Below are 23,635 nucleotides of genomic sequence, written 5' to 3'. Positions count from 1 at the left end.
CCAGAACTGTTCAGGCTTTTTTGTGAAATATATTTTCTGGCCTTTCTGTTCTTGAGTGTTACCAGTGATTTGCACTTTCAGGTAAACCATCTGTATTTCTATTTATGAAGGCACTTCTTGATTGTAGTCTCTGACAGTGATACGCCTACCTCCTCGAGAGTGCTCTTGACTTGGGTACATACTGTGAAGGTGTTTTTCTTCACAGAGGAGAGAATTCTATGATCATCCACTTTAGGTGTCTTCTGTAATCTTCCAGGCCTTTCGGTGTTGCTGAGCTCAGCAGAGCTTTCCTTCTTTTTGAGAACCAAATTGTTGATTTAGCCACTCCTTAGGTTTTTGGTGTCTCTCTGATGTAGGTTTTTTATTTTGTTTTTTTTAAGCCTTATGATGGCCTCCTTCACTTGCTTGCTTAATGAAATACAAGGTGACATAGCACAAACCGCTTGGTCAGATTAGTCCTTGCATTCTTTGAAGTGCTGTTGAGCTGATTATTTCTATTATCAAGATTGTGGTGTCATGCCTTGAAAACATTGTGTGCTCCCATGCCACCTCTATTATGAGGTTTATCCTCAGAGAAATGCTGCTTTTAGCTGTGCCTGAACATGTACCACACAACTGGGAAAAAAGGGCCTCTTAGGCACGTTGTGCTTTGTTGCACCGCCTCCCAGAAAAAAATGAGAGTGGAAGTTTGCCACTGGAGTCCGTTATGCATGAAAAATCTGTCTGCCTCTCGCTTCTCCCTGGCACACAGAAGTTACAGTCTCTAACCCCGTTTTCATCTCAATCAGATGCATGTTTAGACAGACTAAAGCTTTCTTTGCGAAGCCCATGGGCTGGCCTTGATTTGAGTGGTCCAACTTCAGCACCCTCTTAAAGGCTTGATGAGCTGATGACCCACTTGAGGTACAGTATGCTCACCTCTGTCTTGCTTTAATGAAGCTGAAATCATATTTGTCCCAGTGACCCAGGTTTAAAGAGTTAAGAGTTTGGATCAGGGCAAAGCTTCAAAGTGATGTTTTTTGCTATTGTGCATTTTCATGCCATAGGTGCAGCAGAAAGGTTGAGGGCTCTCCACAGGCGATAGTGTCTCTTCCACCTCCATAGGCGAAATACGCACTCTAATTACAATCGACCAGTGATTTTCTCCACTCTTCAAGGTCTTATCTGCCTTCCTTTCCCTAGTGCTGCTGCTGTGACACAGGCAAGGAGAAAATCTAGAGCATTCTGGCCTCAATTATAGTTATAAAAAAGGAAGCTGTGCTCTGAGCAATTACCCCGTGAGGGAGCAGAATGAGTATGAGAGAGAACGAGTCAGACAGATTCAGAGGGGAGGGATACAAGTGAAGGGAAGACAAAACACTCAGTTATAGAGGGAGGCCTCAGAAGCTGGTGAGTGAAGGTAAAAGGACAAAATTGAGAGTGTGAGCATGATGGAGCGAGGCAACATCACAGAGGCTATCACCTGTGACTGGGTCTCTAAAGGGCTGTGGCAGGAGGATGTCAGCGTAGAGGAAAACAAAAAAAAGAAAAGGAAGGAGAGATGATCTGCGTCCAATGTGACACAATGTCAATGGAGTGTGTCTCTGGCCTGGCACAGCAGGGAGATATCCTGTTAAGACTCATCACTGTCATCATCATCATTAACACTGCAATCACTGCCATCGTCAACAGCGCACACAGGGGAACGGGTTGTTGGGAAGCATGCGGAAGGTGGCATGCTTCCGTAAATTCTGCTGAGCTATTATCCAACAGGCATGAATCCACTGAGTAGTAGTAGTTTGTTGCTGTTAATACTGCTTATTTTGTTATACTAGCCTTATGTTGCTTTACTGTTTACTTGCCCCTTGCATGGGGATATGTACATGCACATTAAAAGCCGATGTACCAGAGTCAAAATCCTCCTGTGTCCGACACACCTGGCCAATAGAGCAGATTGTGATTCTGAAAGTTTAGAAGGTTGACTGGGTGAAGCGCCAGTGAGGTTAACAGGTGTCTCTGTTTCATCCATCTTACAGTGAGTCTCTCTTAATGACTTATCCTGAGGTAATCACACAAGTCAGTGCAGCTTTTGTTCACTACAGCAACCTCCGGATTGACGGTCCCTAGATTGCTTTCTCTCCTCATTTCGGCCCGGAGCAATGTTCTTTTTGTCTGACACAAAGCTATTGATCTCCCAGTAGAATTGTATGTTCACAGGTCTACATGAATTACACCGGCTGCGTGATTGCACCGTTGCAGCATTTTGGCTTTTTGTTCCAGTCGAGGAGATACAGAGTTACTCTCATTTACTGGCTCCATGCCTTGGCATTATTGTCAACAGTATCACATAAGAGCTTTTGTTGAGGTTCAACTGCTTGTAGTGGCACAAAACAACAGTAGGTTGAGTACAAATCTTAGATTTAAAAAAAAAAAAAGCATTTTAAAATGTTGGAAAATATTTTGTACCATGCAACTGTAAATTCTGCTTTTTGAATTCAGGCGTTTATGTCTGTGCTAAAAGCACCAGTGATAAGATGATGCTGTTAAATCTGAGTCTTTAGAAGCCAGTTCCCACAGTACCTGAGAGGCATGACCTCACATAACAATGAGTTGTGCTTTTTTTTGAAGTCAGATTTATTAGAAAGTTTTTTTTCTCTCTCTCTCTCAGAAATAGTGTCCATTGCTGCCCAGGAACAAAATTCAGAATTATTTTAAATTACATGATGCCACAACTTGCTGGTTCGCTTGAATCAGTAATGCTGCATAACTTGTGTTGTTCAAGTGTGTTTATGTGTAGTGCACTGTGAATGCTAATGAGGCAAAAATGCAAAGGCACTGACTTTGTTGATTTATGTTGATGGAGGAACACCCCTTAGCCTTTACACTTGCCAGCATGCTCTTTCTTTGTGCCAGTCACACCTCACCAACAGACACTACAAATACATTTTGTAACATTTAGATTACTTAGTTAATGAACCAGGACCATCAATGTGGATGAGCAAATAAATAGGAAAACCTCACAACAAATTAAGCAAGAAGTTGTGCTGGATCTGTTCATAGACACGACATCATTTTTCCTTGACTCTCTTCCTTGTACAATCTATTTTTTGTCTTCATTATTGACAGTGTTTCTTTATTGTCAGTTTCTTTATGTGCCAAGTACGAGGTGATGCACTTGCCAATACAGACGACAGCTCTTTTAATAGCACTCACCACACAAATGACAGTTTCTTTACTGGCGTCTTAATTATCAAGCCAAATTTGAACTTGAAAATTGAACGCTAGTATAGAAAAGAACAACAACAACAATGTTCTCTGGGGGTCTCACTCATCCTTTATCTTCGATGCCACCAACATAAAATTATTTTTGGAATGTTGAAGTCTGAAGCATAGGATTACAGTCAGATCCTTTAAGTAAGCATCCATCTGTCTTTCACAACACTCCAGACCCAGTTTATGTGAAAACTGAGGAGTGGATCCTTATCTTACAGTTGAAGGACAGAGAAACCTTTGTTCTGGATCAATACTAGTGATCAAACATCCACAGGGTGTTAATTATGCAATTGTTTTTTGGCAAGCACCAAATGTTTAATGTAGACCTTGATGACTCAGATAACAGGGACTTGACTCAGACTCAGCTGTTGGGTAACGGAGACTTGACTCTTATTATTTTTGGTGACTCAGACTTGACTCGAACTTGAACTCTGGGCACTTGAGACTCGACTCGGACTTGAGGTTTAGTGACTCAGCTACAGCGGTGGAGGTCACCACAGTGGTAAATGTGATTGGAAGACAGTAAAGAGATCTGCCCCAGAAAGCTAAATATGTGTCAGTGTGTCATTATGTCAATTTGCTCTCAAATGAAAATGTTAAATATGATTTTCTACAAGTTTCCTGCTATAAATGCTTGTAACGCCACATTGTAAACCCTGGCAGAAATGATGTTCTGTTGTGAAGTTGCTTTTCTATTTTCTGAGAGTAACGGCTGTTTCACATCTGTTTGTGGCCTCTTCTCACATTATCAGCTTATATGGTGTAAAATCTCTAGTGCAGTTGTGAGGGCAAAAGTAATTTTCTCCTTTTGACTCACCTATAGTTGTGCCTTCTGCTGCACACACTCTTACCTCAGCAAACCACAGTACTGAATTTATAAATAACCGTTCCCCTAACATGGTCATTATAATTCTGCTACTGTTTGGTGGCATGATGCTGCAGCCAGTTTCCTAAAACCTCAGTATTTTTAACAAGGTGACTTTGTGGCAGTTTTTTGCAAGTAATGGCACTGCGTGGTTCCTCCAGGTCTGATCACATAGCCTGTTCTGTTTGCTCACACCTTGCTTTTCTGTCCCTGCTGCAGAAATCCTTTAACCTCTGCTGTCATTCTCCCACTGTGCAGCAGAGTTGGGCTCTTGTTGGAATGCATCTGCCACACTGCAGTGAGGGGGCAGAGCTGTCAAGCCTCATTGCCATGTAATGAACAAACATATTTCTACTAGATTCACATCTTGGCTTAAAGAGGAAAAGCCATCTGCACTAGTTATGCAAAATGCGCGCAAACGGCACAAATGAACATGTAGACTTTTCCTTTCCAGACCCAGGCCTGAATCACAGCACTGTCAAAACACACTTTACCACAGATTCACAGGGGCTGCACTCAAGGTAACAAGAACTGCATCCAGGATAAGATCTCTAGTCTTAATTAATAGTGGGACTTGGACACTCTTTATTAAGGATTAGGCAAAGATTACTCTGATGTATGCTGCTCAATTATTATTCTGTCTGTGCTGCCTTACCAAGAATATTCAAGCATAATTTCACACTTCACCAGCACTACATCACATTATCCTAATTCATCACACACTATGTGGCATGTATGATGCTGTATGTGCCTTGTTTGACATGTAAGAAATGAAATGATGCATCTCTTCAGTAATGAGGTTGCATCCCTGGTCCCTCTCAAATAATGTGGACATGCCAGTTTATTACAAAATGTACTACCTTTGGAGTTGTAATATTTAATACCATGTCTTTTTCTGGAAAATCACATGCAGCAGATTTCCTGTTGACTTGAGAGAAAAAGTATAGAAAGTATGATGTATAGATTGAGTCTAGAACATTTTTAATATTGATGCCTTGCTCAACTTGACGTGGTGGTAGGTTATGTTGAATAAATGTGTCCCAGTCACACACTCTGCATGGCTAATACGAGCTCCTGGTTTCATCAGATGGATATTTTAAATCCATATTTGTAGTAGTTTTAGTGATTCGTGCAGAATAAAGGAAGTTGGCTGAAATATGTGTGAGGTAGAACACTAAAAAAGTTTTTTTCCTAGCTAAGGAGAGGTTGAGGATGTGACAATGAAAAGGCATGGCAGTAATCCTGAAAGCCGTCTGACAGGCCAGTAAACTCAGCATGACAGAAAGGGTGCACCATAGTTTAATGGCTGTCTGTAGGGTCAGAGAGACAGCAAGACAGTTGAGAGAGAAAGTAATTTAATGAAAACAACTTAGTAAATATGTTAAACAGTATGTAACAAAACGAATACGACAGACATAATGATTCTGTAACTGAGAACGGGGATACAGCGAAATTTGTAAAACAAGAGAAAAGACCCGGGGGACAGAGCTCCACGTGCGAAGCTCTGGACTGCCGCCACGCTTCCCCATAGTATGAAAACAGCAGGGTTGGTGCAGGCATCCAGGCAGAACGCCTGCCTGCTATAGGCTTGGGGCAGCTCTGAATATCAGTAGTGACAGAGACCTCTCTGCCTTATGGCTGCAGCAGATGTCTATCTGCTGTGCTTGATCAAGATCATAGATGATCTAATCAGTGGGACTGAAGGCCACACACTTTATGTGAAGTATTTAAAAGGCATACAGTAGCTGTTTACTTCGGTCTTGAGTGCATCTACTACTGTATAATAAGAAGTGTGCAGCCTAAGATGAAGTTGCTGGACTCATGGTGACACACTGCCAAACAAAACAATTGGATTATGAGCTTTATAGATAGACGGCGCAGTAACAGTGAGCCAAGAATAGCAGCATTTACAAAAGTAGGAAATCTTCTTCATTCGGATGTTAAACAAAACAGTTGGGTCTTTTTCTTACTATATGTTTAATATGCTCATTATCATCTGCTTCGTATTGACACATGTACTCTGTAAGCTTTACACATGCAAGTTCATTTTTGTCTCCTAAGAGCACATCTATGTTCATGTGTATTTATACTGTATTGTCTACATTTACATTCCTTTACGTGGCTGTTTTGGATCAGACTGTGGATTCGTGCTCCCAGTTTACCGCCTGTAGTGAGCTGTATTTATATACTGTGTGTGACTGTTCAGCCCTTTTTCTTTCTCCTACCACTTATCTATGTAGGTGTCCATATGGAAAACCCCCTTTTCTGTCACGTTTCCATTATGTTTTCTTTCAGGTTTGTATCAGGAGCCAGTGAGACTTTGCCTGAATCATCTCTGCCTTTGTCTCTCTGTGCACGCATGTGGATTACCCTCTCGTCACTATCACTCTGTGTCCTTTCCCCTTGATACAGTAGAGTGAAGGCATAACCTTAAACTCTTATCCCTGTTTTCCTCTGTAAAGTCACCTTATTACCAAAGCCAAATGAATGCATACAAGCTGTAACTGCCTTTGTCTGTGTCATAGCAGTGCAATCTTCTGAATGTCTCTTGCGGAAAACAATTCTCCAACTAGCACTGGCACATTGCAGGGTTCAGTCCTGAATCTTCATGCGAGAACGCTCCATATTGTTAGTGACCTTCAGGTCCTGTGTGCATTTCTGTGAAGATTTCATTAGGTGCAGGATCCAAGAGTTCAGATCTCAAAAGTTATAGCTTGAAAAAAATTGGCTTTTTCTAAACGCCAGCTTCTTAAAATGAATCCTGTGTGAAAAGCAGCCCCTGAACTGAATATGTTCTTATTTCATTGACAGTCTGCACATATGTAGAATTAGAATTCAGTACTTTGACCATTCATACTGAGTCACATCTGTCTCAAGAAAAGTAAGAATGTAAACGAGGATGATTGGATGGAATGAAGGGTTGAAACTGGTATTTGTCAGCAGGCGTTATGTCACAGTCACAGAAAGGATTGATGGCTTTTTTTTTTAAGTAAATCAGTTTTGTCCTGCTCCCTGTATATGGACTCTGTTAGCTTGCGGGTGTCTGTTTACAGTATATCAGGAGTGAGAAGACACTGGGATGATCTCTGCTATTTCCTGGGGAGTATTCATTTTAACACTGGCCTGTGCTGGGTGATAAAATGATTAGGATTGCTGTAGTCTAGAGTACAGTTTGCTGTTTATGTTTTCTGTTGGAACCCTAACAGACATCAGACTTAGCACCACTGTACTGGATCTGTATTTGCCGTGTTAAGTTGCTGTTAATGCAGTCTGAACATTTTGTGCAGCTGCTTCACATTAAAAGCTTTCCACTGGAGGCTTTTATTGCTTATTTGTGCTAGAGGAGTCACATTGTATTTGTCATACTGATAAGCTGTGCTGTGTTAGCAGTGCTATTGTTCAATCAAAACTGCTTTGTGCAACAAGATGTGAACATATTCTGTGTAAATCATTCAGCTGACTGGTTTTAAATATTGCAGAAAGTGTCCATTACCAGAGGATACCATCACAGTGAGCTGCAGTCTTTTACTGTGAGTAGAGTAGTGCAGACCAACACACCATCAAACCTTCATCATGTTATGAAGGTAAATAGTAATTTTACTTTACCATCCTGTCCATTTTAGTAAGTTAAAGGCATCTTGGGCACAAACATTTCATGTGGAATGACTAAAGGCTGCACCGTACATGCAGCACACGATGCTATCAGGGTTGCTCATTGCGCTCCACGGGTATCCCAGCCACGTAAAAAAAAATGTCATTACATTAAAGAAGCAAGACTTGTTTTGTTTTTTTTCCTCTTGTAGGCTCCCTATCACTACAGTAGAGCTTCATGTACTGTATCCACAACTGAGGGAGAGGAGAAGAGAGCAGTGGAGGGTGTAAGAAGTAGTTTGGGGGTGGGGGCTGAGTAGAGCATGTCTGTCGTATAGTTTGGAGGGAAATCTTAGTGCATCCTCAGGGATCATCTCATGGAGAGCAGTTGTGAAAAGCAGGCTGTTCTTCATGTTGTAAGGTGAGTAAACCTCCTCAGACGACTTACAAAAGAAGCTGAGAGCTTGCAAATGTGCGTGCATGTAGCTGGCTGTGAATGCAACTGATTGTGGTAATGGAGAGTACATGGTACGTACATGGGACACCTAGGGAACAGCTATGATCTGTGCATAAGATTCCAGTGAGTGAAAAACATAACTGTTTTATACTGCCAAGGTAGTGGTGTGGGTGAGTGCAAAGGTTACACAAATGTGTGTACAAAACCCCCTTAGTGTGTGTGTTAGTGTCATGATGCAGCGCTTGAAGCTAGAAAGCTGTGCAAGTAATGGCTTCGCTCAGACTGGGTAATTAGTCAAAACTCAGATTTGTACTCAACTCCCAATAGGAACACTGCCACCAAGGCTGGATATCACCCAGTGAAGTGGTGCTTATCTGTCTGTGTGGGTTGGGAAAATGGTGGTATTATATAGTCTGTGTACATGTAAAAAATTGTATATGGTCTATTTTCTTCTAAGCTAGTCATGAGCAAATATTTCTTTTTGGAATTTGATCATTTGCAGTTGACTTAAGCCTCTGTTTTGTGTTATTAGCATGCATACCATGTTGAGGCACAACACGGTTGGAGCAAGCTGTCAAACTGTCAACCTGCTTCCCTCATATCGACTTCACATTTGTCATATCTGTCAGTAGTAGTACATAAAGCTTTCTCTGATGACACTGTGTTCCTGACCTTCAGTCCTTGTCGTTTTTGTTGTGTCTATGTGCAGGAGCTCCAGTTTGAGCAGCTAACCAGGGAGCTGGAAGTTGAAAGGCAGATTGTGGCCAGTCAGCTGGAACGATGCAGACTTGGAACCGAGTCACCAGGCGCTGGTAGCAGCAGGTAATGGGGAAGATGCACATACACACAACCAGAATTCGACACATGGATTCTTTATCCTTCACAGCAGTTGGCATACAGTACTGCCATAGTGTAACCTTATGGCATAGTGATGGAGCAACCTAGGGTGCTTGAATCTGTGCTACTATTTTAAAATGGACAGAATTGCTTCAGTGTTACCTAAGCTAATCAGAGACCTGGTCAAATCAATTGCAGTAGTTGTCCACTTCTCAGACCTTTTGCTATGGCACTCCACACTGTGGTCAGATGTATCTTGTTTGCTCCAATTATCCCTGAGATGTGTCTAGAGCTAGATTGTCCACCTGTGGCAAATTTAATTGCTTTGACATAAACACACCTGTGTATGTAATGTCCCACAATTCATGCTGCATGTTAGGACAAAAAATCCAAGGAACTCTGATAAAATGGGGGCATTAAAAATATAGTCTGACATGTTTTTTCTTCAAAAAGAAAGCACAACAAACCTCTGAAAAATTCTTGAAAACATCACTGGTCCCTTCACTGGCATTTCCAGCAATTCTGAATATTCAAACTGCTTCCCCCACATAGACCGGTGAAACCAGGATACAGTAGCATTAGGAAAAACTGAAGAGATTCAGCCATATATACTATGCTTGAGCCTCGTTCAGACTGTGACGTTTAAGAGATTGATTAATTGATTGTTAATATGGTGGTTCTTTGTTGCTTTTACTTATTGGCTTCAATTAAGGCCAGCAGTTTTGATGGCACGGCACAGCGCAGCATCATGTAGATATTTAGCCGTACACTGATAGTAGTTGTAGTCATATGTGTTATTCCTCGATGAAAGGTTTGTGAATATATATTGTATAAGGTTACTGATACAAGGATGTGATAGTGACACATTAAATTAAATAGTCCACCATCTTTGCCCTTAGCCCTAAAAATGTGTTTTGGATCATGCAATCACAAGTGAACAGCACTAAGGTGTAACTGCACCCAAAGGCTTTGATGACTGACACCTGACTACATGTTAATCTATCCTTGACCACTGAGTGACTCCTATTCAGCCAGGACTCCTACAATATTTATGCACCGTCCTTGGCAGGTAGCTAACTGTGATTTAAGTCGCCTATATTCTTTTTTTCCCAACATTCCCTGGTCCTGGACAATTATTGAGGTCGAAATACTTTTTTGTATAAGAGGAACAGAACTGCAAAATGTGTTGATTACTTTGCTAACATACTGGAGGCGTGATGATCACACAAACTACACAGTTGATCTAATTAGCTCAGTTTGGCCACGTCGTGCAATTTTAATTTAACCCGTAGTCCAGAGTTTTTAATTAGAGCCATTTTTACATTTCAGGGAGCTGGCATTCTAATGTCCTTAACTAAGACTGCGGTAAATTATAGCACAGTGGTACTGTTCCAGCCTATGCTATGATATCTGAAAATCTCAAAAACTCCACTCAGCTCATGTCCAAAGAAAATGGAAGTGTTATTTGCATATTGTTCATAGATGGTTACCTGCTCTGCATTCTGATGCCAGGTTCAAGCTAGTTTTCTCTCAAATGGACATATGTAGATGTGACTGGGATATATTCAGACCCGTGGCACTTGGTCTCAACAGGGGTTGTAATAGCCCTCTGTGTTCTTTTCCGGCTCTGTGATAATAAGCCCTATGCCCTTATATGATGCATTTTTGCACTCCAGCCTGCATCACTCCAGAAGCACCCACCTACAGTACTGCCAACAGATTGCAGTACTCTGCTCTGGAGTTAAGAGTGTCCATTTCCCCTTTCTCCCTTTTTATAATGGCACAGGTGGCAGCTCACTCGCTCACTCGAGACAAACATTTAACCAATCTGTGCCGCCTATAGATTAATTTTAGAAATAAAACTAGATGACCGAGCAGTCTTTCTTTAATCTGCTGCCTCTAATATGAAATGTCTGACTGTCACAGTAAAAAAAAATCAGTGCCAAGTCTGTTTTTTGTTTTGTTTTTTTGCAGCATAACTAGCAGTTAGGCCAGCCAAAAAGTATTGAACGGTATTTTCATTCGTTTTTTTTTTAAACCTACACACACACAGGTCCTGCAGAAAGACAATCTGCCACTGTCTATGTTTAGTCAACTTTATTCATTTATTCCTATTTCATCAGAGTTTGTAGACCAAAGAAGACAAATGCCAAAATTCAGGTAAATGCTAAATATGAATTTGACCTGTAAGTGACCAAAACACTGGCTATAATAGCTAAATTAGATGATAAAGTATCAAGGCTTGTTGTTGAATATCACTAATTATGTTATCAGTAGCCCATAAATAATGGGCTATTGAGTTATTTTTGACAGGTTCACTTTATATTCTGAAAAATGCTTTCTCTGTAGGAATAAGAAGGAGAAATATGATTAAAAAATGCCTTTGCCTTTTTATCAAATGCAATTTTACTCATCATTTGTCTGAATTTGCTCGCATGCTCCCAACGGTTGGATTTGCATTAATCAGTTAAATTTTCTTTTCAGTTTTATTTGTATAATGCCAAATAACAACAAAAGCCATGTCAGGACACTCTACAAAGCACAATCTAGACCTAGACCTAAATTATCTGCTGCAGTCCATCAGGTTAAGATGATTCTTTCAATATATATCTCATAGGTATTAACATTAAAATGATTAATTTTGAAACCTTTTCAGTTTAAATAAACCTCAGTAGAAACCTAGGTGCCATTTTTGGGACTCGGTTTCACTGGAGGAACCAAGGGTTAAATACAGTCCCTTATCCATAGTTCACTGTCTGCAAAGCTGTTGCTTTCTGTTGCCCTGGGAATCAACTGAGTGCTGTTTGTTGTTCAGAACCAATTAGTCACTCAAAAGCCTTGATACTGCAACAAATGTATGCTGTCCATTCATGCAGTAAGCAGCAGTAGTTATCACTGGGATTAATATTGGAGCTAAGGGTCAAAATCACATGCTTTTTATATGGACACTGCAGTTACTGTTTGTTTCTAAGCACTGAAGCAGAACTAAATTAATTTGCAGATTGTTTTTATTTGCTAGACCCAGGTTTTCAGGATTCCTTTTCATTATTTTTCTGCTTTTTAGCCGACAAATGTTTTTTTTAAGTTACATCAGAACATGAATAGTCTTTTTTTTTTTCATTTAAAATTTGACTTTGGATTGAATTGTTTTGGATACAGCTCCAAACAGCAGTGAGTATGTACTTTCTCTTCACCTTGCATTGCTGTTGCCACACAGATAAGGTATATTCTCTGTCATCGGTGTTTGACGCACAAATATTGGCTGCGCTCTCAGAAACATAGGTAAAGGTTGAATAATGGCTAAATGGTCTCTCCAGCAAAAATGTACTTTTATTATCCAAGTTTCCTATTCTAATATTAAGTAAAGATTCACATGTACTTGATGTTTTAGAAGTCAGGTTACTGCTGAATATAATCACACCTATCACGTACGTGCAATCGCAGCCATTTTCCCCCTGAGGCACCGTTGGCTGTCCACCGCCTCCCAGGGACCCTATAAAGAAAACCTGTAACTCCAGTTTTACACCTTTTAAAGCCAGAGGAGGACAAATGAAACAGCTATCACTGGGCATTTGTGTGTGAATGGAGATTAGCTTCTGTCATTAAGGTCACACTGCTTGGCTCAATAGCCCAGCAGAGCAACAGCACACTTAAGGGCACTGTTGGGAGCCATTACATTTCATGACACCTCCAGAGTTGACCCACCTCGTCATTTCTACAAGCATACAGGGGATAGTCATCAAACTGGAGCTGTGGCAAAACTCTAAAGAGTTGTGACCTCCTGCCCAGCCAGTCTGTCACTAGCCAAAGGGATAAGGCCTGTTGTAGTTTTACAGTAATTTTACTTCGCCTCTACCCAGCCAGATAGTCAGCATGCAGTATTCATGGCGCATCAGCCTTATGGTAGCCATTCTCCTCCTTCATCTGCCATGGCTCAGTGGAGCACAACTCACCCAACTTCCACTTTTTAATTGCCTGTGTACTCATTAAAATTCTGAGAGAACTGCCTTTTAAAACTCATTGAGTGTCACCTTAGATGGAAAAAACTGCAGCAGTAGCAACATCAGGTGCCCGACAGTGATGACCACCAAATAGAGAAAAGGGTGGGGAAGCAGCTCTGAGGTCTTCTATTTGGCCTCTGTCTGTCACAGTAACCAGCCTTGGAACAATGTGAATGGCTTGCCTTTGTTTAGAATGTATTGTACCATATTTTCATAGGTATTTATTTACATAAATTGAAATTAATAACAAGTGTATGTACAATCAGAATCAGTTTTATTGGCCAGGTGTGTTGGACACGAGGAATTTGACTCTGGTACATAAGCTCTCAGCGTGTATGTACATATCCTTATGTAAGGCAGCAGCAAGCGGCAAGTAAACAATATACCAATATAAGGCTGTGTAGTATAACAAAATAAACACTATTGACAAAGCAATAAACAATACAAACAGACAAAGGAATGCTCATTAGGAAACAAGATAAAAATAGGGTACTTAAAGAATAGAGACTTGTACGGATCTGTATAATCTGTACAATGTATATTTACAGGTACTGCACTGAGAGTTATTGTCTAATCATACTGTTGTGGGTTAAGTGTTCATCAGTGTGACGGCTCAGGGGAAGAAACTGTCCCTGTGCCTGGTTGTCTTGGTGCACAGTGACCTGTAACGCCGTCCACAGGGGAGGAGTTCAAACAGATTGTGCCCAGGGTGTGAAGGATCAGCAGTGATCCTCTCCGCCCTCCTTTTGACCCGTGAGGTGTACAGGTCCTCCACGGAGGGAAGGCATATCTGCTCTGCACTTTCCTTTCTGCCAAGATCTTAACTACAATCAATATAATGCAGTGCATTTGCTACAGGACTACTATGATTTTTCTTTACTCAATACTCCCATTTTCTTTTGATTATATTTTGTTAAGCTTTAAAGAAATTAATCTTATAGTTTGAGATGTAGTTTTCCCTCTCAGTTTAAGGGAAGGGCTGTGCCTCCTCTCGCACACATACACAGCTGAGCAGAGGATGTGAAAGATCACTCCATACTGAAACAATCAGCGAGTGACAGAGACTGTATGAGCAGTTTATCAAACAGATGTTGAACAAGCAGAACACAAACTTGCAGAAATGTGTGACGTCTTCTTTGGCCGTGGTTCACTTCCTAATCCAATGAGTGAATGTCTGTCTGTGCACACTGTTATCTTTTGTTGCAATGGAGACTGCTTCTTCTTGCTAGATCATTATTCTCCTTCATTATTCTGTGGAGAGTATCAGATTCCCTCTGTCCTGGGATACACACTAACATGTACTGTCTGTCAGGACTATGTCTAGATGCTGTGAGCCTTGTACGTACTGCATGATTAAATGTTACTCTGCATGTGTTCAGTTTCATTTCCAACCAGATTGTATTTCATCCCCTTTTGTACATTTTGACTTGACTTATTTATTAAAGTTGCAGATGGAAACTGTTTCCAGTCCCACATTTACAGCTTTTTGCTCAGTGATGATGGGTCTTGAAACAAAACACTAGAGGCACTTTTGGGTCTTGTTAAACCCAGATGGCAGAAATAGACTTTACATTTGACTTGTAAATATTCTAAATTCTCTTAGGCAGTATACTCTGAACCTCTAGCTCTCAAACACAGTGATTACAATCTCTGACCCTGTTATGAAAGGCCTAGGGACAGAGTATATGACTTCAGTGTGTCACGTCTTGGTTTGTATTGCACGTATTCACTTGTCTCCTGTTTTCCCCTTCCACACAGCTCGTCTGAGAAGTCTCTACCTTGGAGAACTGCAGGTATGTTATCACAAACACTAAACTGATTGGTCAGCTATCCCTATTCACAACTGAACCTGAAAATAACCTGAGAATTACACACGTATAACACACAACAAACACGTATTGTTCACTCTGTAAAGTTTTACTGTAACATAATGGGCCACCTACTTTCATGATACGTGTTACTATGGATACTGTTGGATAAACAAACACAGCCTTATTTGGGTTAGCTCTACACAGGTCTGAAGCGACCCGTGGCTCTGTATCCTGTGTACGAAGCTAGCTTACATTTAAATATCCCACATTCGTTCCGTTTTGTCTCCGTGTGACCCTAAATAGAGCTGCGAAGCTATGTCATCACATCTGGTTAGCCTCTGTTCCAGTAGCTTCAGTGACTCTGAGATCTCTCATTTAGCACTTTTTTTTGATTACCTCGTGCCATGCCTGAGCACGATTGCTTCCCCCTGCCCACTCTCCTGCAGGTCTGCTTTCACATTAGTAACATCGTTTTGTGCCCCAGCACGCTTGCGTATGCCCATTTATGGATTAAACGTAGCAGGTGGAATGGAGCACTACCAATATGGCTACCGCCAGACTTGAGCTTCAAAACCACTCTTCAGTAAACTAATAGGTGGTGTCATGGTGGGTTTGTCCAGCTTTTATATACAGTTGGTGGAGTACATATGAATCATGCTCGAGACCACCTCTTCAAGCTGACTCGGGCCAGGTGCTTGAGACTGGTATGCTTGTGCTCACACTGCTCACACTGATCAAAATGAACCAAACCTTGGGGTCAAGTGTACTCTGATTCGGGCTGGAGTCCCTAATGTGAAACCACCCTAAATGTACCTGGTTTACTTCATAAAGCCTACATTCACATTTAGTGGACTAGACAGGTCTGGTCAAGTGTGTTTCTCTGTGTGTACAGTATGTGTCCACAATAATCATTACTAATATGATCCTTTACACCCAGGCTTATAGTAATGAAAAGCCTGAAGCCTATCCTTGTTCTAATATTTATCTGAGCTATTTCTGCCCACTCACACATAACTCCATCTATGACAGAGTGTAGGATTTCTCTCAGAGCCCTTTGGTCTCTGTTTAGCCTGCATCCTTGAAAGATCTTCAGCACAGAACAGATAATGAATTGAATTTACTAATGTATTTCATGCCTTATTAATTGCATATTGGAACTTTCTGCAATGGCCATTAATCTTTTTTTGTCGATTCCATCAGAAGAGCCTGTGGGGGGAGAGGGGGGGTTATAGTACATATGCACAGGGAATATTAATACTACACAGTGTTCTCATTTGCTGCCTATTCCCCATTTCCTTGCTGAGTGCATTTTATTAGTGTTGGAACAGAGCCGAGGACTAATCCCAATCACTGTTTTGTTTTGTATTGATTTCTCATTGTAATGCAGATGATAAATGATAGTCAGATGTGATAATGTACTTTTTTCCAGTTTAAATGAATTAAAGTCTGAATGTGCTGCACAGAGCATAATGGGCCACGTTTTTGTCTGTGAGGTTTATTGGCTTCATGAGCCACCGTATGTCTCCGCTGTCTGAGCGTTTGGGATTGAAGTGTTACTGTGGAAACGAGCCTCTTAGCCCCAGGAAATGTCAATGCAGTCACACCTCATTTCCACTGAGAACAGAGGACAAATATCCCAGAAAAAAAGCTTTTTCTTTTTCTCTTTCTGGTCCCCCAACTCTTTTGGCTTGGCTGCTTATTCTTTTTCACACATGTGCTATAATTCATATATCAATGTTAATATATTGGCAGTTCAGAATATCAGCATTATGTTCAAAATCGATCTTGTAACTAGGGTTGCAACAGATTATAACATCTCAGAAAATATCACGATTTCACATTATTATGATATTACTCAATTACTGTTATTATCAGCTACAACAACCCTTAAAGGAATGAAAACAAAAAGTGACTGTGCCAGTTGGTTGAGTTGGATTGCAGCACTAGATTGACCCTAAAGAATAAACAGAATTATAAACATGAATAAAAACATGCTATGTAACTAAAATGTTTGCATTTTAGCAGCTGTAGTAGTGGAAGTATTCACATCCTTTACTTGAGTAAAAGTGCTAATATCACACTGTAAAAGTAGCCTATTCTTTTACAAGTAAAAAGTCCTGCATTGAAAATGTTGAGTAAAATTACTTGTCATAAAAATGTGTTTAAAGTATTAAAAGTAGAAGTAGGATACTCAGTGTAGGTCGTCGTACTCAGTGCAGGCAGCAGGAGGTAAAATATATCTACAAAACCACAGGCAGTTGAAAAATTCTGCTTTTTCAATGGCACCGATGGATGTCAAAGGTCACATGAACGTGCAACTGCCTGGAGATTATGACCATTCAAGGAAATCCGTGAATTATTGCGCGAGACTTCACATAGTAGGGGGGGTGTACTCTTGCAAGCAGGAGTTAGCGAGACTTTTATAAACAGAGTTGCTAACATAGGTACACCTCGTTTTCTGAGCTTTCAGCCATGTTTAAGATGATAATTCACTGTTGGAACATTGTAGATAAATCAGAAAACACAGAAAAGCATGTCATGGGCTCTTTAAATGTGAATGCCAAACCCCTCTTGCTGTTGAAACCGGAAATGTTTCATCTTCAGTTTGTGAAAAAGATTCTTCTCTCTTTCTCTCTCTCTTCCTCCTCTGTTCTATCTTTTTGGCATCTCATTTATCAAACAGGGTCACAGCTTAAAACAAAACCCCTGTGGTTTGAAATGACACATTGTGTGTCTCACAGTCACTGCCAGAAAGGAAGGAGACAAAATATTTGTTCCTTCATGTCTTTACTTAAGTTTAAAGGACATATACGGTACATGCTTTTTGAAGAATCCTATTATTGTTTTACTGTAAATACTTTAACAGGTCCCTTGGAACACCTACATGAAATTTTAATGTTTTGAAATTTGATCTTTTCTTGAACTTGCTCTCTACTTGTCTCACCATTAACCAGCTCATTAGCCTTTAGGCATTTTGCTCCCTAACTGTTGCTCATTTGTTAAATACCAACAGAAAAAGACAAAAATGGATGGCACACCAGCGAATGAGTTGGCAAGAGAGCAAGACTAAACTAAAACCTAAGTTTATTTAAATTGGGTTATAATCCTGTTGAAAGTTGCACTGTTGGGACAGGGGCCTGCACATACTGAGTGTTTGCCTCCCTGTTCCCCTCCGCTCGTGAATCATTAAAGTGATTGCAGAGTAAGCCACTAACACTGGTCACGCTTAGCTAGATTGTGAATATGGAGAAACATTGTGTGCAGGGACATTAGAGGGCTAATTCCGGTTCCTGTTGCCGTTCATAAAGAGAGAAGGATGTAGGGATGTGTTGACGCGGTGAAACTATTTAGAGCATGGCTGTATACACAGTAGAAGTAACATGCTAATTTTGCCTTCCGAAATTAGTATGGCAGTAAAGTTTAACGACTCCAACTGTACACAAGAGTGAAACTAATGTTGCAGAAAAGATTGGCTGTTAATGTTTATGCTCATCTCTGAAAATTGTTGAATGATTTAATGGCAATTCTAATCTTTCCATCCCAAAGCCAAAACTCCATAATTGTTTCAGATTCAAAGCTCTTCCTCCCTGTCTGATTCACTGCTCTAATGTGCCTTCCCAGATGCCTCCGCCTCAGGGGACGCCAAGTCTCGGGTGACTGACAGCTCCCAGTTGCCCAGCTACCACATCAGGACTGCGTCAGAACAGGTGTCGATGTACACCCCGGAGCAGTCCTCCCTCCATGAAAGTGAGGGTCTGTTATTGCCTTCTGTCTAATGTCTGCAGTTATCTTTTCTCAAACTCTTTTTCTTTTCTTTTTTTTTGCCTCTGCATTGTCCCACTACATCTGTGTAGCAATTCATCAACTATAAACAGTTTCTTTATTTCCCCACATACTGAAATACTCGGAAGTCATTGTTGTCTATGGATACCGATCTGTCTCCTGCGCCTGTAACCCCTCCCTCTCCTCTTTCTGTGTTCATTTTATTTGTCACTGTCCTTCAGAGTCCACAGGGAATTCACGTAGCTCAACTCAGATGAACTCGTACTCGGATAGCGGCTACCAGGATGCCAGCAGCCAGAACCTAGGTGGCAAGGCTGACCTGAGGATGCAGCACTCCTTCCCTGGCACCGGCACTGGCACCCTGATGAGGAATACCAGGGCTGAGGGCCAGGCTTCAACCCAGGTGCTGTCAGCACCTGCACAGCAAACACACTGCTGTTGTCAAGCACATAATGTTTCCATAAAGAACTGTCTTCTGAATGCTATCATGGTTCACAGTGTGGAAAGACTCATGAAATGTAATTCATAGCCAACTATAAGCTTTTAATTAATGACATTAAAAGCATCAGAATTGAATTTACATGTTTTGTGTGAAGGAGCAATGTAAGCTTACAGGCACAGAAGGTGCACAGTGTCCTGGGTACAACAACATAATCATGCTTCATACAGTGATGTACACAGAGACCACTGAGAAACCAAATGGCACTGCCACACACTTTAGAGGGGGGTGGAAAAGAGAAAATCATTTTGGCCTAGAGTAAAGTCATGCCCTGTGATGAATTGGCTTATGTAATGCTATGTTATCTAGCATGTCATTAACATTACATGGGCCAGTTTGCAGTAGAGTTCAACATGACTGTTTGTGACTTTTGTTGAAGAAACAAACACATGAAGCCATTTTATTTTCTCTCTCATGTGCAGGTTTTGACAGTCACGACAGCAGTGCCTGGCCGGGCTATGAGAAGGGTAAGCTCAGTGCCTTCTCGCTCCCACTCGCCAGCCTATGCCAGCAGTATGTCCCCCTCCCGTGGCTCCCTGCGTACCTCAGCTGGTAGTGCCTACGGCTCACCCATTGTAACCGAACCCAAACCCCTCTCCAGCATCTTCTCTACAACCTTGCCCTCTGCACAGCGCATCAGTACCGGCAGCGGCTCACCCTACTCAACCCAGAGAAACTCCCCTGCTGCTTTGCGGCGCGTGGTCTCAACGAACTCACGGTCAGGCAGCGCCAGCCGCACAACCTCGCCCTATCAAGCCTCTGCAGGGTCATCATCGGGCCGCATGGGCTCGCCTTTGACAATGGTAGACAACATCAGCCCTCCACTGACCAAACAGCCTGCTCACTCATCGTCTCCAGTCAGGACGAGTATGACTGCTGTGCCCCAACACTACAGCTCCACTCTGCCCCGCTCCGTGCTCCACAACACAGACCCCTATGGACCCCAGAGTTACGACATTTATGAGAGGATGGCGCGACCTGACAGCCTCACAGGTGCTCAGATGCACACCTACACACACAAATATTTAGATTGTATCAGTCCAGCAGCCTGATCAAACTCTGTTAGAACCTCACATCAACATATAATTATTTTTAGTAGTCTTTACATATGTTTTTTTTAACATTTTGTATTGAAAAAAAAACACAAGTGCTGTAGCGGTAGTAGGAAAGGGAACATGGTGTTTTCCTTTCATGTTTTGCCTTGCTGTCCCAATTTTTCCGTTGGCACATAGCTGTGTGAATCACTGAGTGTGTGTGTTTGTGGTGTATGGGCCAAGGCCAAACTCTCTCATGTGGACTCAGTGTGGTCTGTTACATTGGAGGAACACAGGATTGTAATGCCATCCACATGATACCCCTATCTTATATCCAGAAAACAACACACTACAGGTATTGGAATAGAGCCACACTTCCATTATTCATAGAAATACATTATTTTCAAAAAAATCTAAAATATTAAAAGATGAAAATCAAAAGAATGACATGTAACAAACACCTTTACTTTAATATGACTTATTTTTTGTAGGATACACAATATGGTCTGGATATTTTTTTGTAAACGTCATGTACACCTACTTCACAAGTAACTTAATGCCAGAATGAAAAGTGTTGCACCTCTAACAGGAGGTTAAGCAGGAATAAGGTCAGTCATTTTCTATGTTAAAGGTACTTTCAACACTCCCCATACAGAGACTAAAACCAACAGTGAATTGCCTCTACTCATGTTTAATGTCTGTCGGTCTCCAACCTGCTTATTCGTCTGTGCCAAAAATGATTAAACACATCAGCGGAACACACCACTGCACATGACGTGACACGTTTCTTCTTTACTGAACACAAGACGCAGAACTTTTTACAGCATCTGAAGTAAGCAAGAGTCAACTGCACATCTCTGGATATCTGCAAAAATATGCTGGTCTGGTGTTTTTAATGAGGAAATATGTCACCCAGTGCAATCGTGTGTTTCACTGATGCGTTCTTAATCTTCTTTGAGCAACAGCAGAGATCTATGGCACAGATGAATAAGCTGACCCGGGGCTGACAGACATTAACCGTGAGTTAGAGGCAAATCATTGTTGGCTTTAGTCTTTGTGTGAAGATTGTTGAAAATGCTGTCATTGTAGAAAATGACCAGCATTATCCTAGTATATGTGGTGTTTTGAAAGACTGTTTTAGCTTGCGAGTTAAATGGGAGGTGATCTTTTTCACAGCAAACATGGCAATGTGTCGTGAAATAAGAGAGATGGTGAAAGAAAACATTTCCACATCACGCAGTGGAGTTCCTTCCAAATCCATTATTTTAATGAGTGCATTATCAAGGCTATAGTGTGGGCAGTCACGAACTAAAAAAATGAAGTGGCTTTATAATTGTTTGACTGTGTGTGTGTGTGTGTGTGTAATCTGTTCAGAACAGCCGAGGCGATCAGGAAGATTATTGTTGGAAAACCTACCTGCCTGAACTAGCATTTATGTCAGGCTCTTAGGAGGAAGAGAGAACAAGCACTGGCTGGTGTTTTCTAACCAAACATGTATCTTGTTCAAATCTGGAGCCAACCAGTAACAGGGAGAGGTCAGTTTGTGCTTCTTCATTGTCAGCTTTCAGCTTTTTAAGCTATCTACTATAGATAGTGCAGCTCTGGCAGATAAATAAAACCACAGTTCTTTCTGTATGTAGCATAGGGATTATAAAAAAAATCATACCTTTTTTCACTGTTCGGTAGCATAATAGATGTTTTTTCAGCTGGAGCAAGAACTGAAAGTAGTCATTTCAAACTGGGGATAGCAGGGTTGCACCACACAGTCAAAGAACATTATTGCTTTCTCGAAGAAGGTAAAAGAAGCACTTATTCAGCAAATCACTCTACGATCATTACAAGGTTAATGGACTGTTTTCTGCTTGACTTCATGCTACCTGGGGATGTTCTCAGATGCCCTGGTTGACGATGACGTTCAAGGTGAACATTTTTGGTTAATGTTTTACATCGTTGTCCAGTCCTCTGTGTATTTATTGTGTTTGCGTTTAGGGCCTGCATGTGCATGTGGCTCTTATTTGTTCTCAGTTAAATAATCATCCTCAACCAATTGCCTTTTTTAACCGTTGCATGTTTATTGTGGTGTTATTAGCATCTAAGATCCTGTCCTGCACTGTGGGTTCACATAGTTGGGCTGTCTGCTAAAGGCAGAAATGTTGTCACTATACTGATCTGAGGATGATTATCACAGTAAAAATGTAATAACACTAGGCTACTTTAGGTGATGTATGTAAATCATAGGGGTTGTTATAGTTCAGAGAAATAATTTATTGCAGAATCAGTTAATTAATATTGTATGCTACAACAACGTGTCTAACATTTAAGCCCCAACAAAGCAAAGAAACAGTGCCTTTAAGCGTTCTAAAAGATAAACAAGTTGTCTTGCATATGTTGGTCATTGTTTATTGGAACATGCATGTGTATTTGTTTTTCTTATAGCACATACACCAGACAGCCATAACATTATGACCACTGACAGGTGACGTGAATAACACTGATTATTTCGTTACCGTGGCACCTGTCAATGTGTGAGGTACATTAGGCAGCAAGTTATCATTCAGTTCTTGAAGTTGAATTGTTGTAAGCAGGAGAAATGGGCAGTGTAAGGACCTGAGTGACTCTGACAAGGGCCAAACTGTGATGGCTGACGACTGGGTCAGAGCGTCTCCCAGTCTGCAGGTCTTGTTGGGTGTTAGTGGTTAGTACCAACCAACAGTGTCTAAGGAAGGACAGACAGTGAACCTGTGACAGGGTCATGGACGCCCAAGGCTCACTGATGATGAGGTTGATCTACTGTAGATTAAACTTTTAAATTTCATTCATCCTTTTGCAAAAGATTCCAATTTGTATGATTCTTTGTTAAAGTGATTGAAAAGGAGAAATACTGTACATTGATCTATGAAGAGAAACATTCAACAACTCCTTTTACATATTTTTGTCATTAAATGTTAGGCAAATTCTTGCTCTTTCTGACAGTAGAACTACAGGAGCAAACAAGATGCACTGTGGCCCTCATAGTGATTCTTATAAGTTTAATTTTGTTTATACCTTGTTGCTGTAGCTCTGATCAAATTAACCGTATGTTTAGAGCTTTGAATAGTTCAATTTGTTGGAAATGAAAGCTCAACATTGTTAGTGTGGATATTTTTTAAACAGTGTTTCTGAAGGATTAACATTTTATCGCTCACTCCTACCACACACATGCTACTACTATGAGTGATGATGCCTCCAGCAGACAAATGGGTTTCCCCTGATTCCTATCTTTCTCTCTTCTTCTCACTGGAGCCTTACTTCTAACGTAATAGTTTGTCACAAGTGTTTGATGATCCATAGTAGAAGGAAATGGGATGATCATATGATGAGGCTCAGTTCCAAGCATCTGACAAATGCTTTTAGACAGCCCTGCCTTGATACTGTAACTTCTGCTGGGGTTTCTTTCAGTATCTATGAGAAGATGTTTTCATCATGTCTTCTTGCTTGGTCACACACATTGTTTTCTTTTCATCAC

General features: G+C 41.0%; 1 protein-coding gene across 5 annotated transcripts in view; it reads left to right on the top strand.

The window, feature by feature from the left end:
* Positions 1-23,635, top strand: part of pkp4 (plakophilin 4) — an 80,094-nt gene that overhangs the window by 31,496 nt on the left and 24,963 nt on the right. For 2 of the 5 annotated variants that reach the window (XM_020594831.1, XM_020594835.1), the window contains 6 exons: positions 8,875-8,987; positions 14,762-14,796; positions 18,436-18,567; positions 18,819-19,000; positions 19,519-20,089; positions 22,024-22,050. In XM_020594831.1, coding sequence (XP_020450487.1) covers positions 8,875-8,987; positions 14,762-14,796; positions 18,436-18,567; positions 18,819-19,000; positions 19,519-20,089; positions 22,024-22,050 — 1,060 coding nt within the window. The remainder of the gene's footprint in view (positions 1-8,874; positions 8,988-14,761; positions 14,797-18,435; positions 18,568-18,818; positions 19,001-19,518; positions 20,090-22,023; positions 22,051-23,635) is intronic. The other 3 variants (XM_020594832.1, XM_020594834.1, XM_020594833.1) reach the window with 3 other exon arrangements.

Source organism: Monopterus albus, unplaced genomic scaffold (genome assembly GCF_001952655.1).
Source record: "Monopterus albus unplaced genomic scaffold, M_albus_1.0 scaffold24.1, whole genome shotgun sequence".
NCBI lineage: Eukaryota > Metazoa > Chordata > Actinopteri > Synbranchiformes > Synbranchidae > Monopterus > Monopterus albus.
Note: the sequence above shows the minus strand (reverse complement) of the source record. Positions and strands in the feature narration are given on the sequence as shown.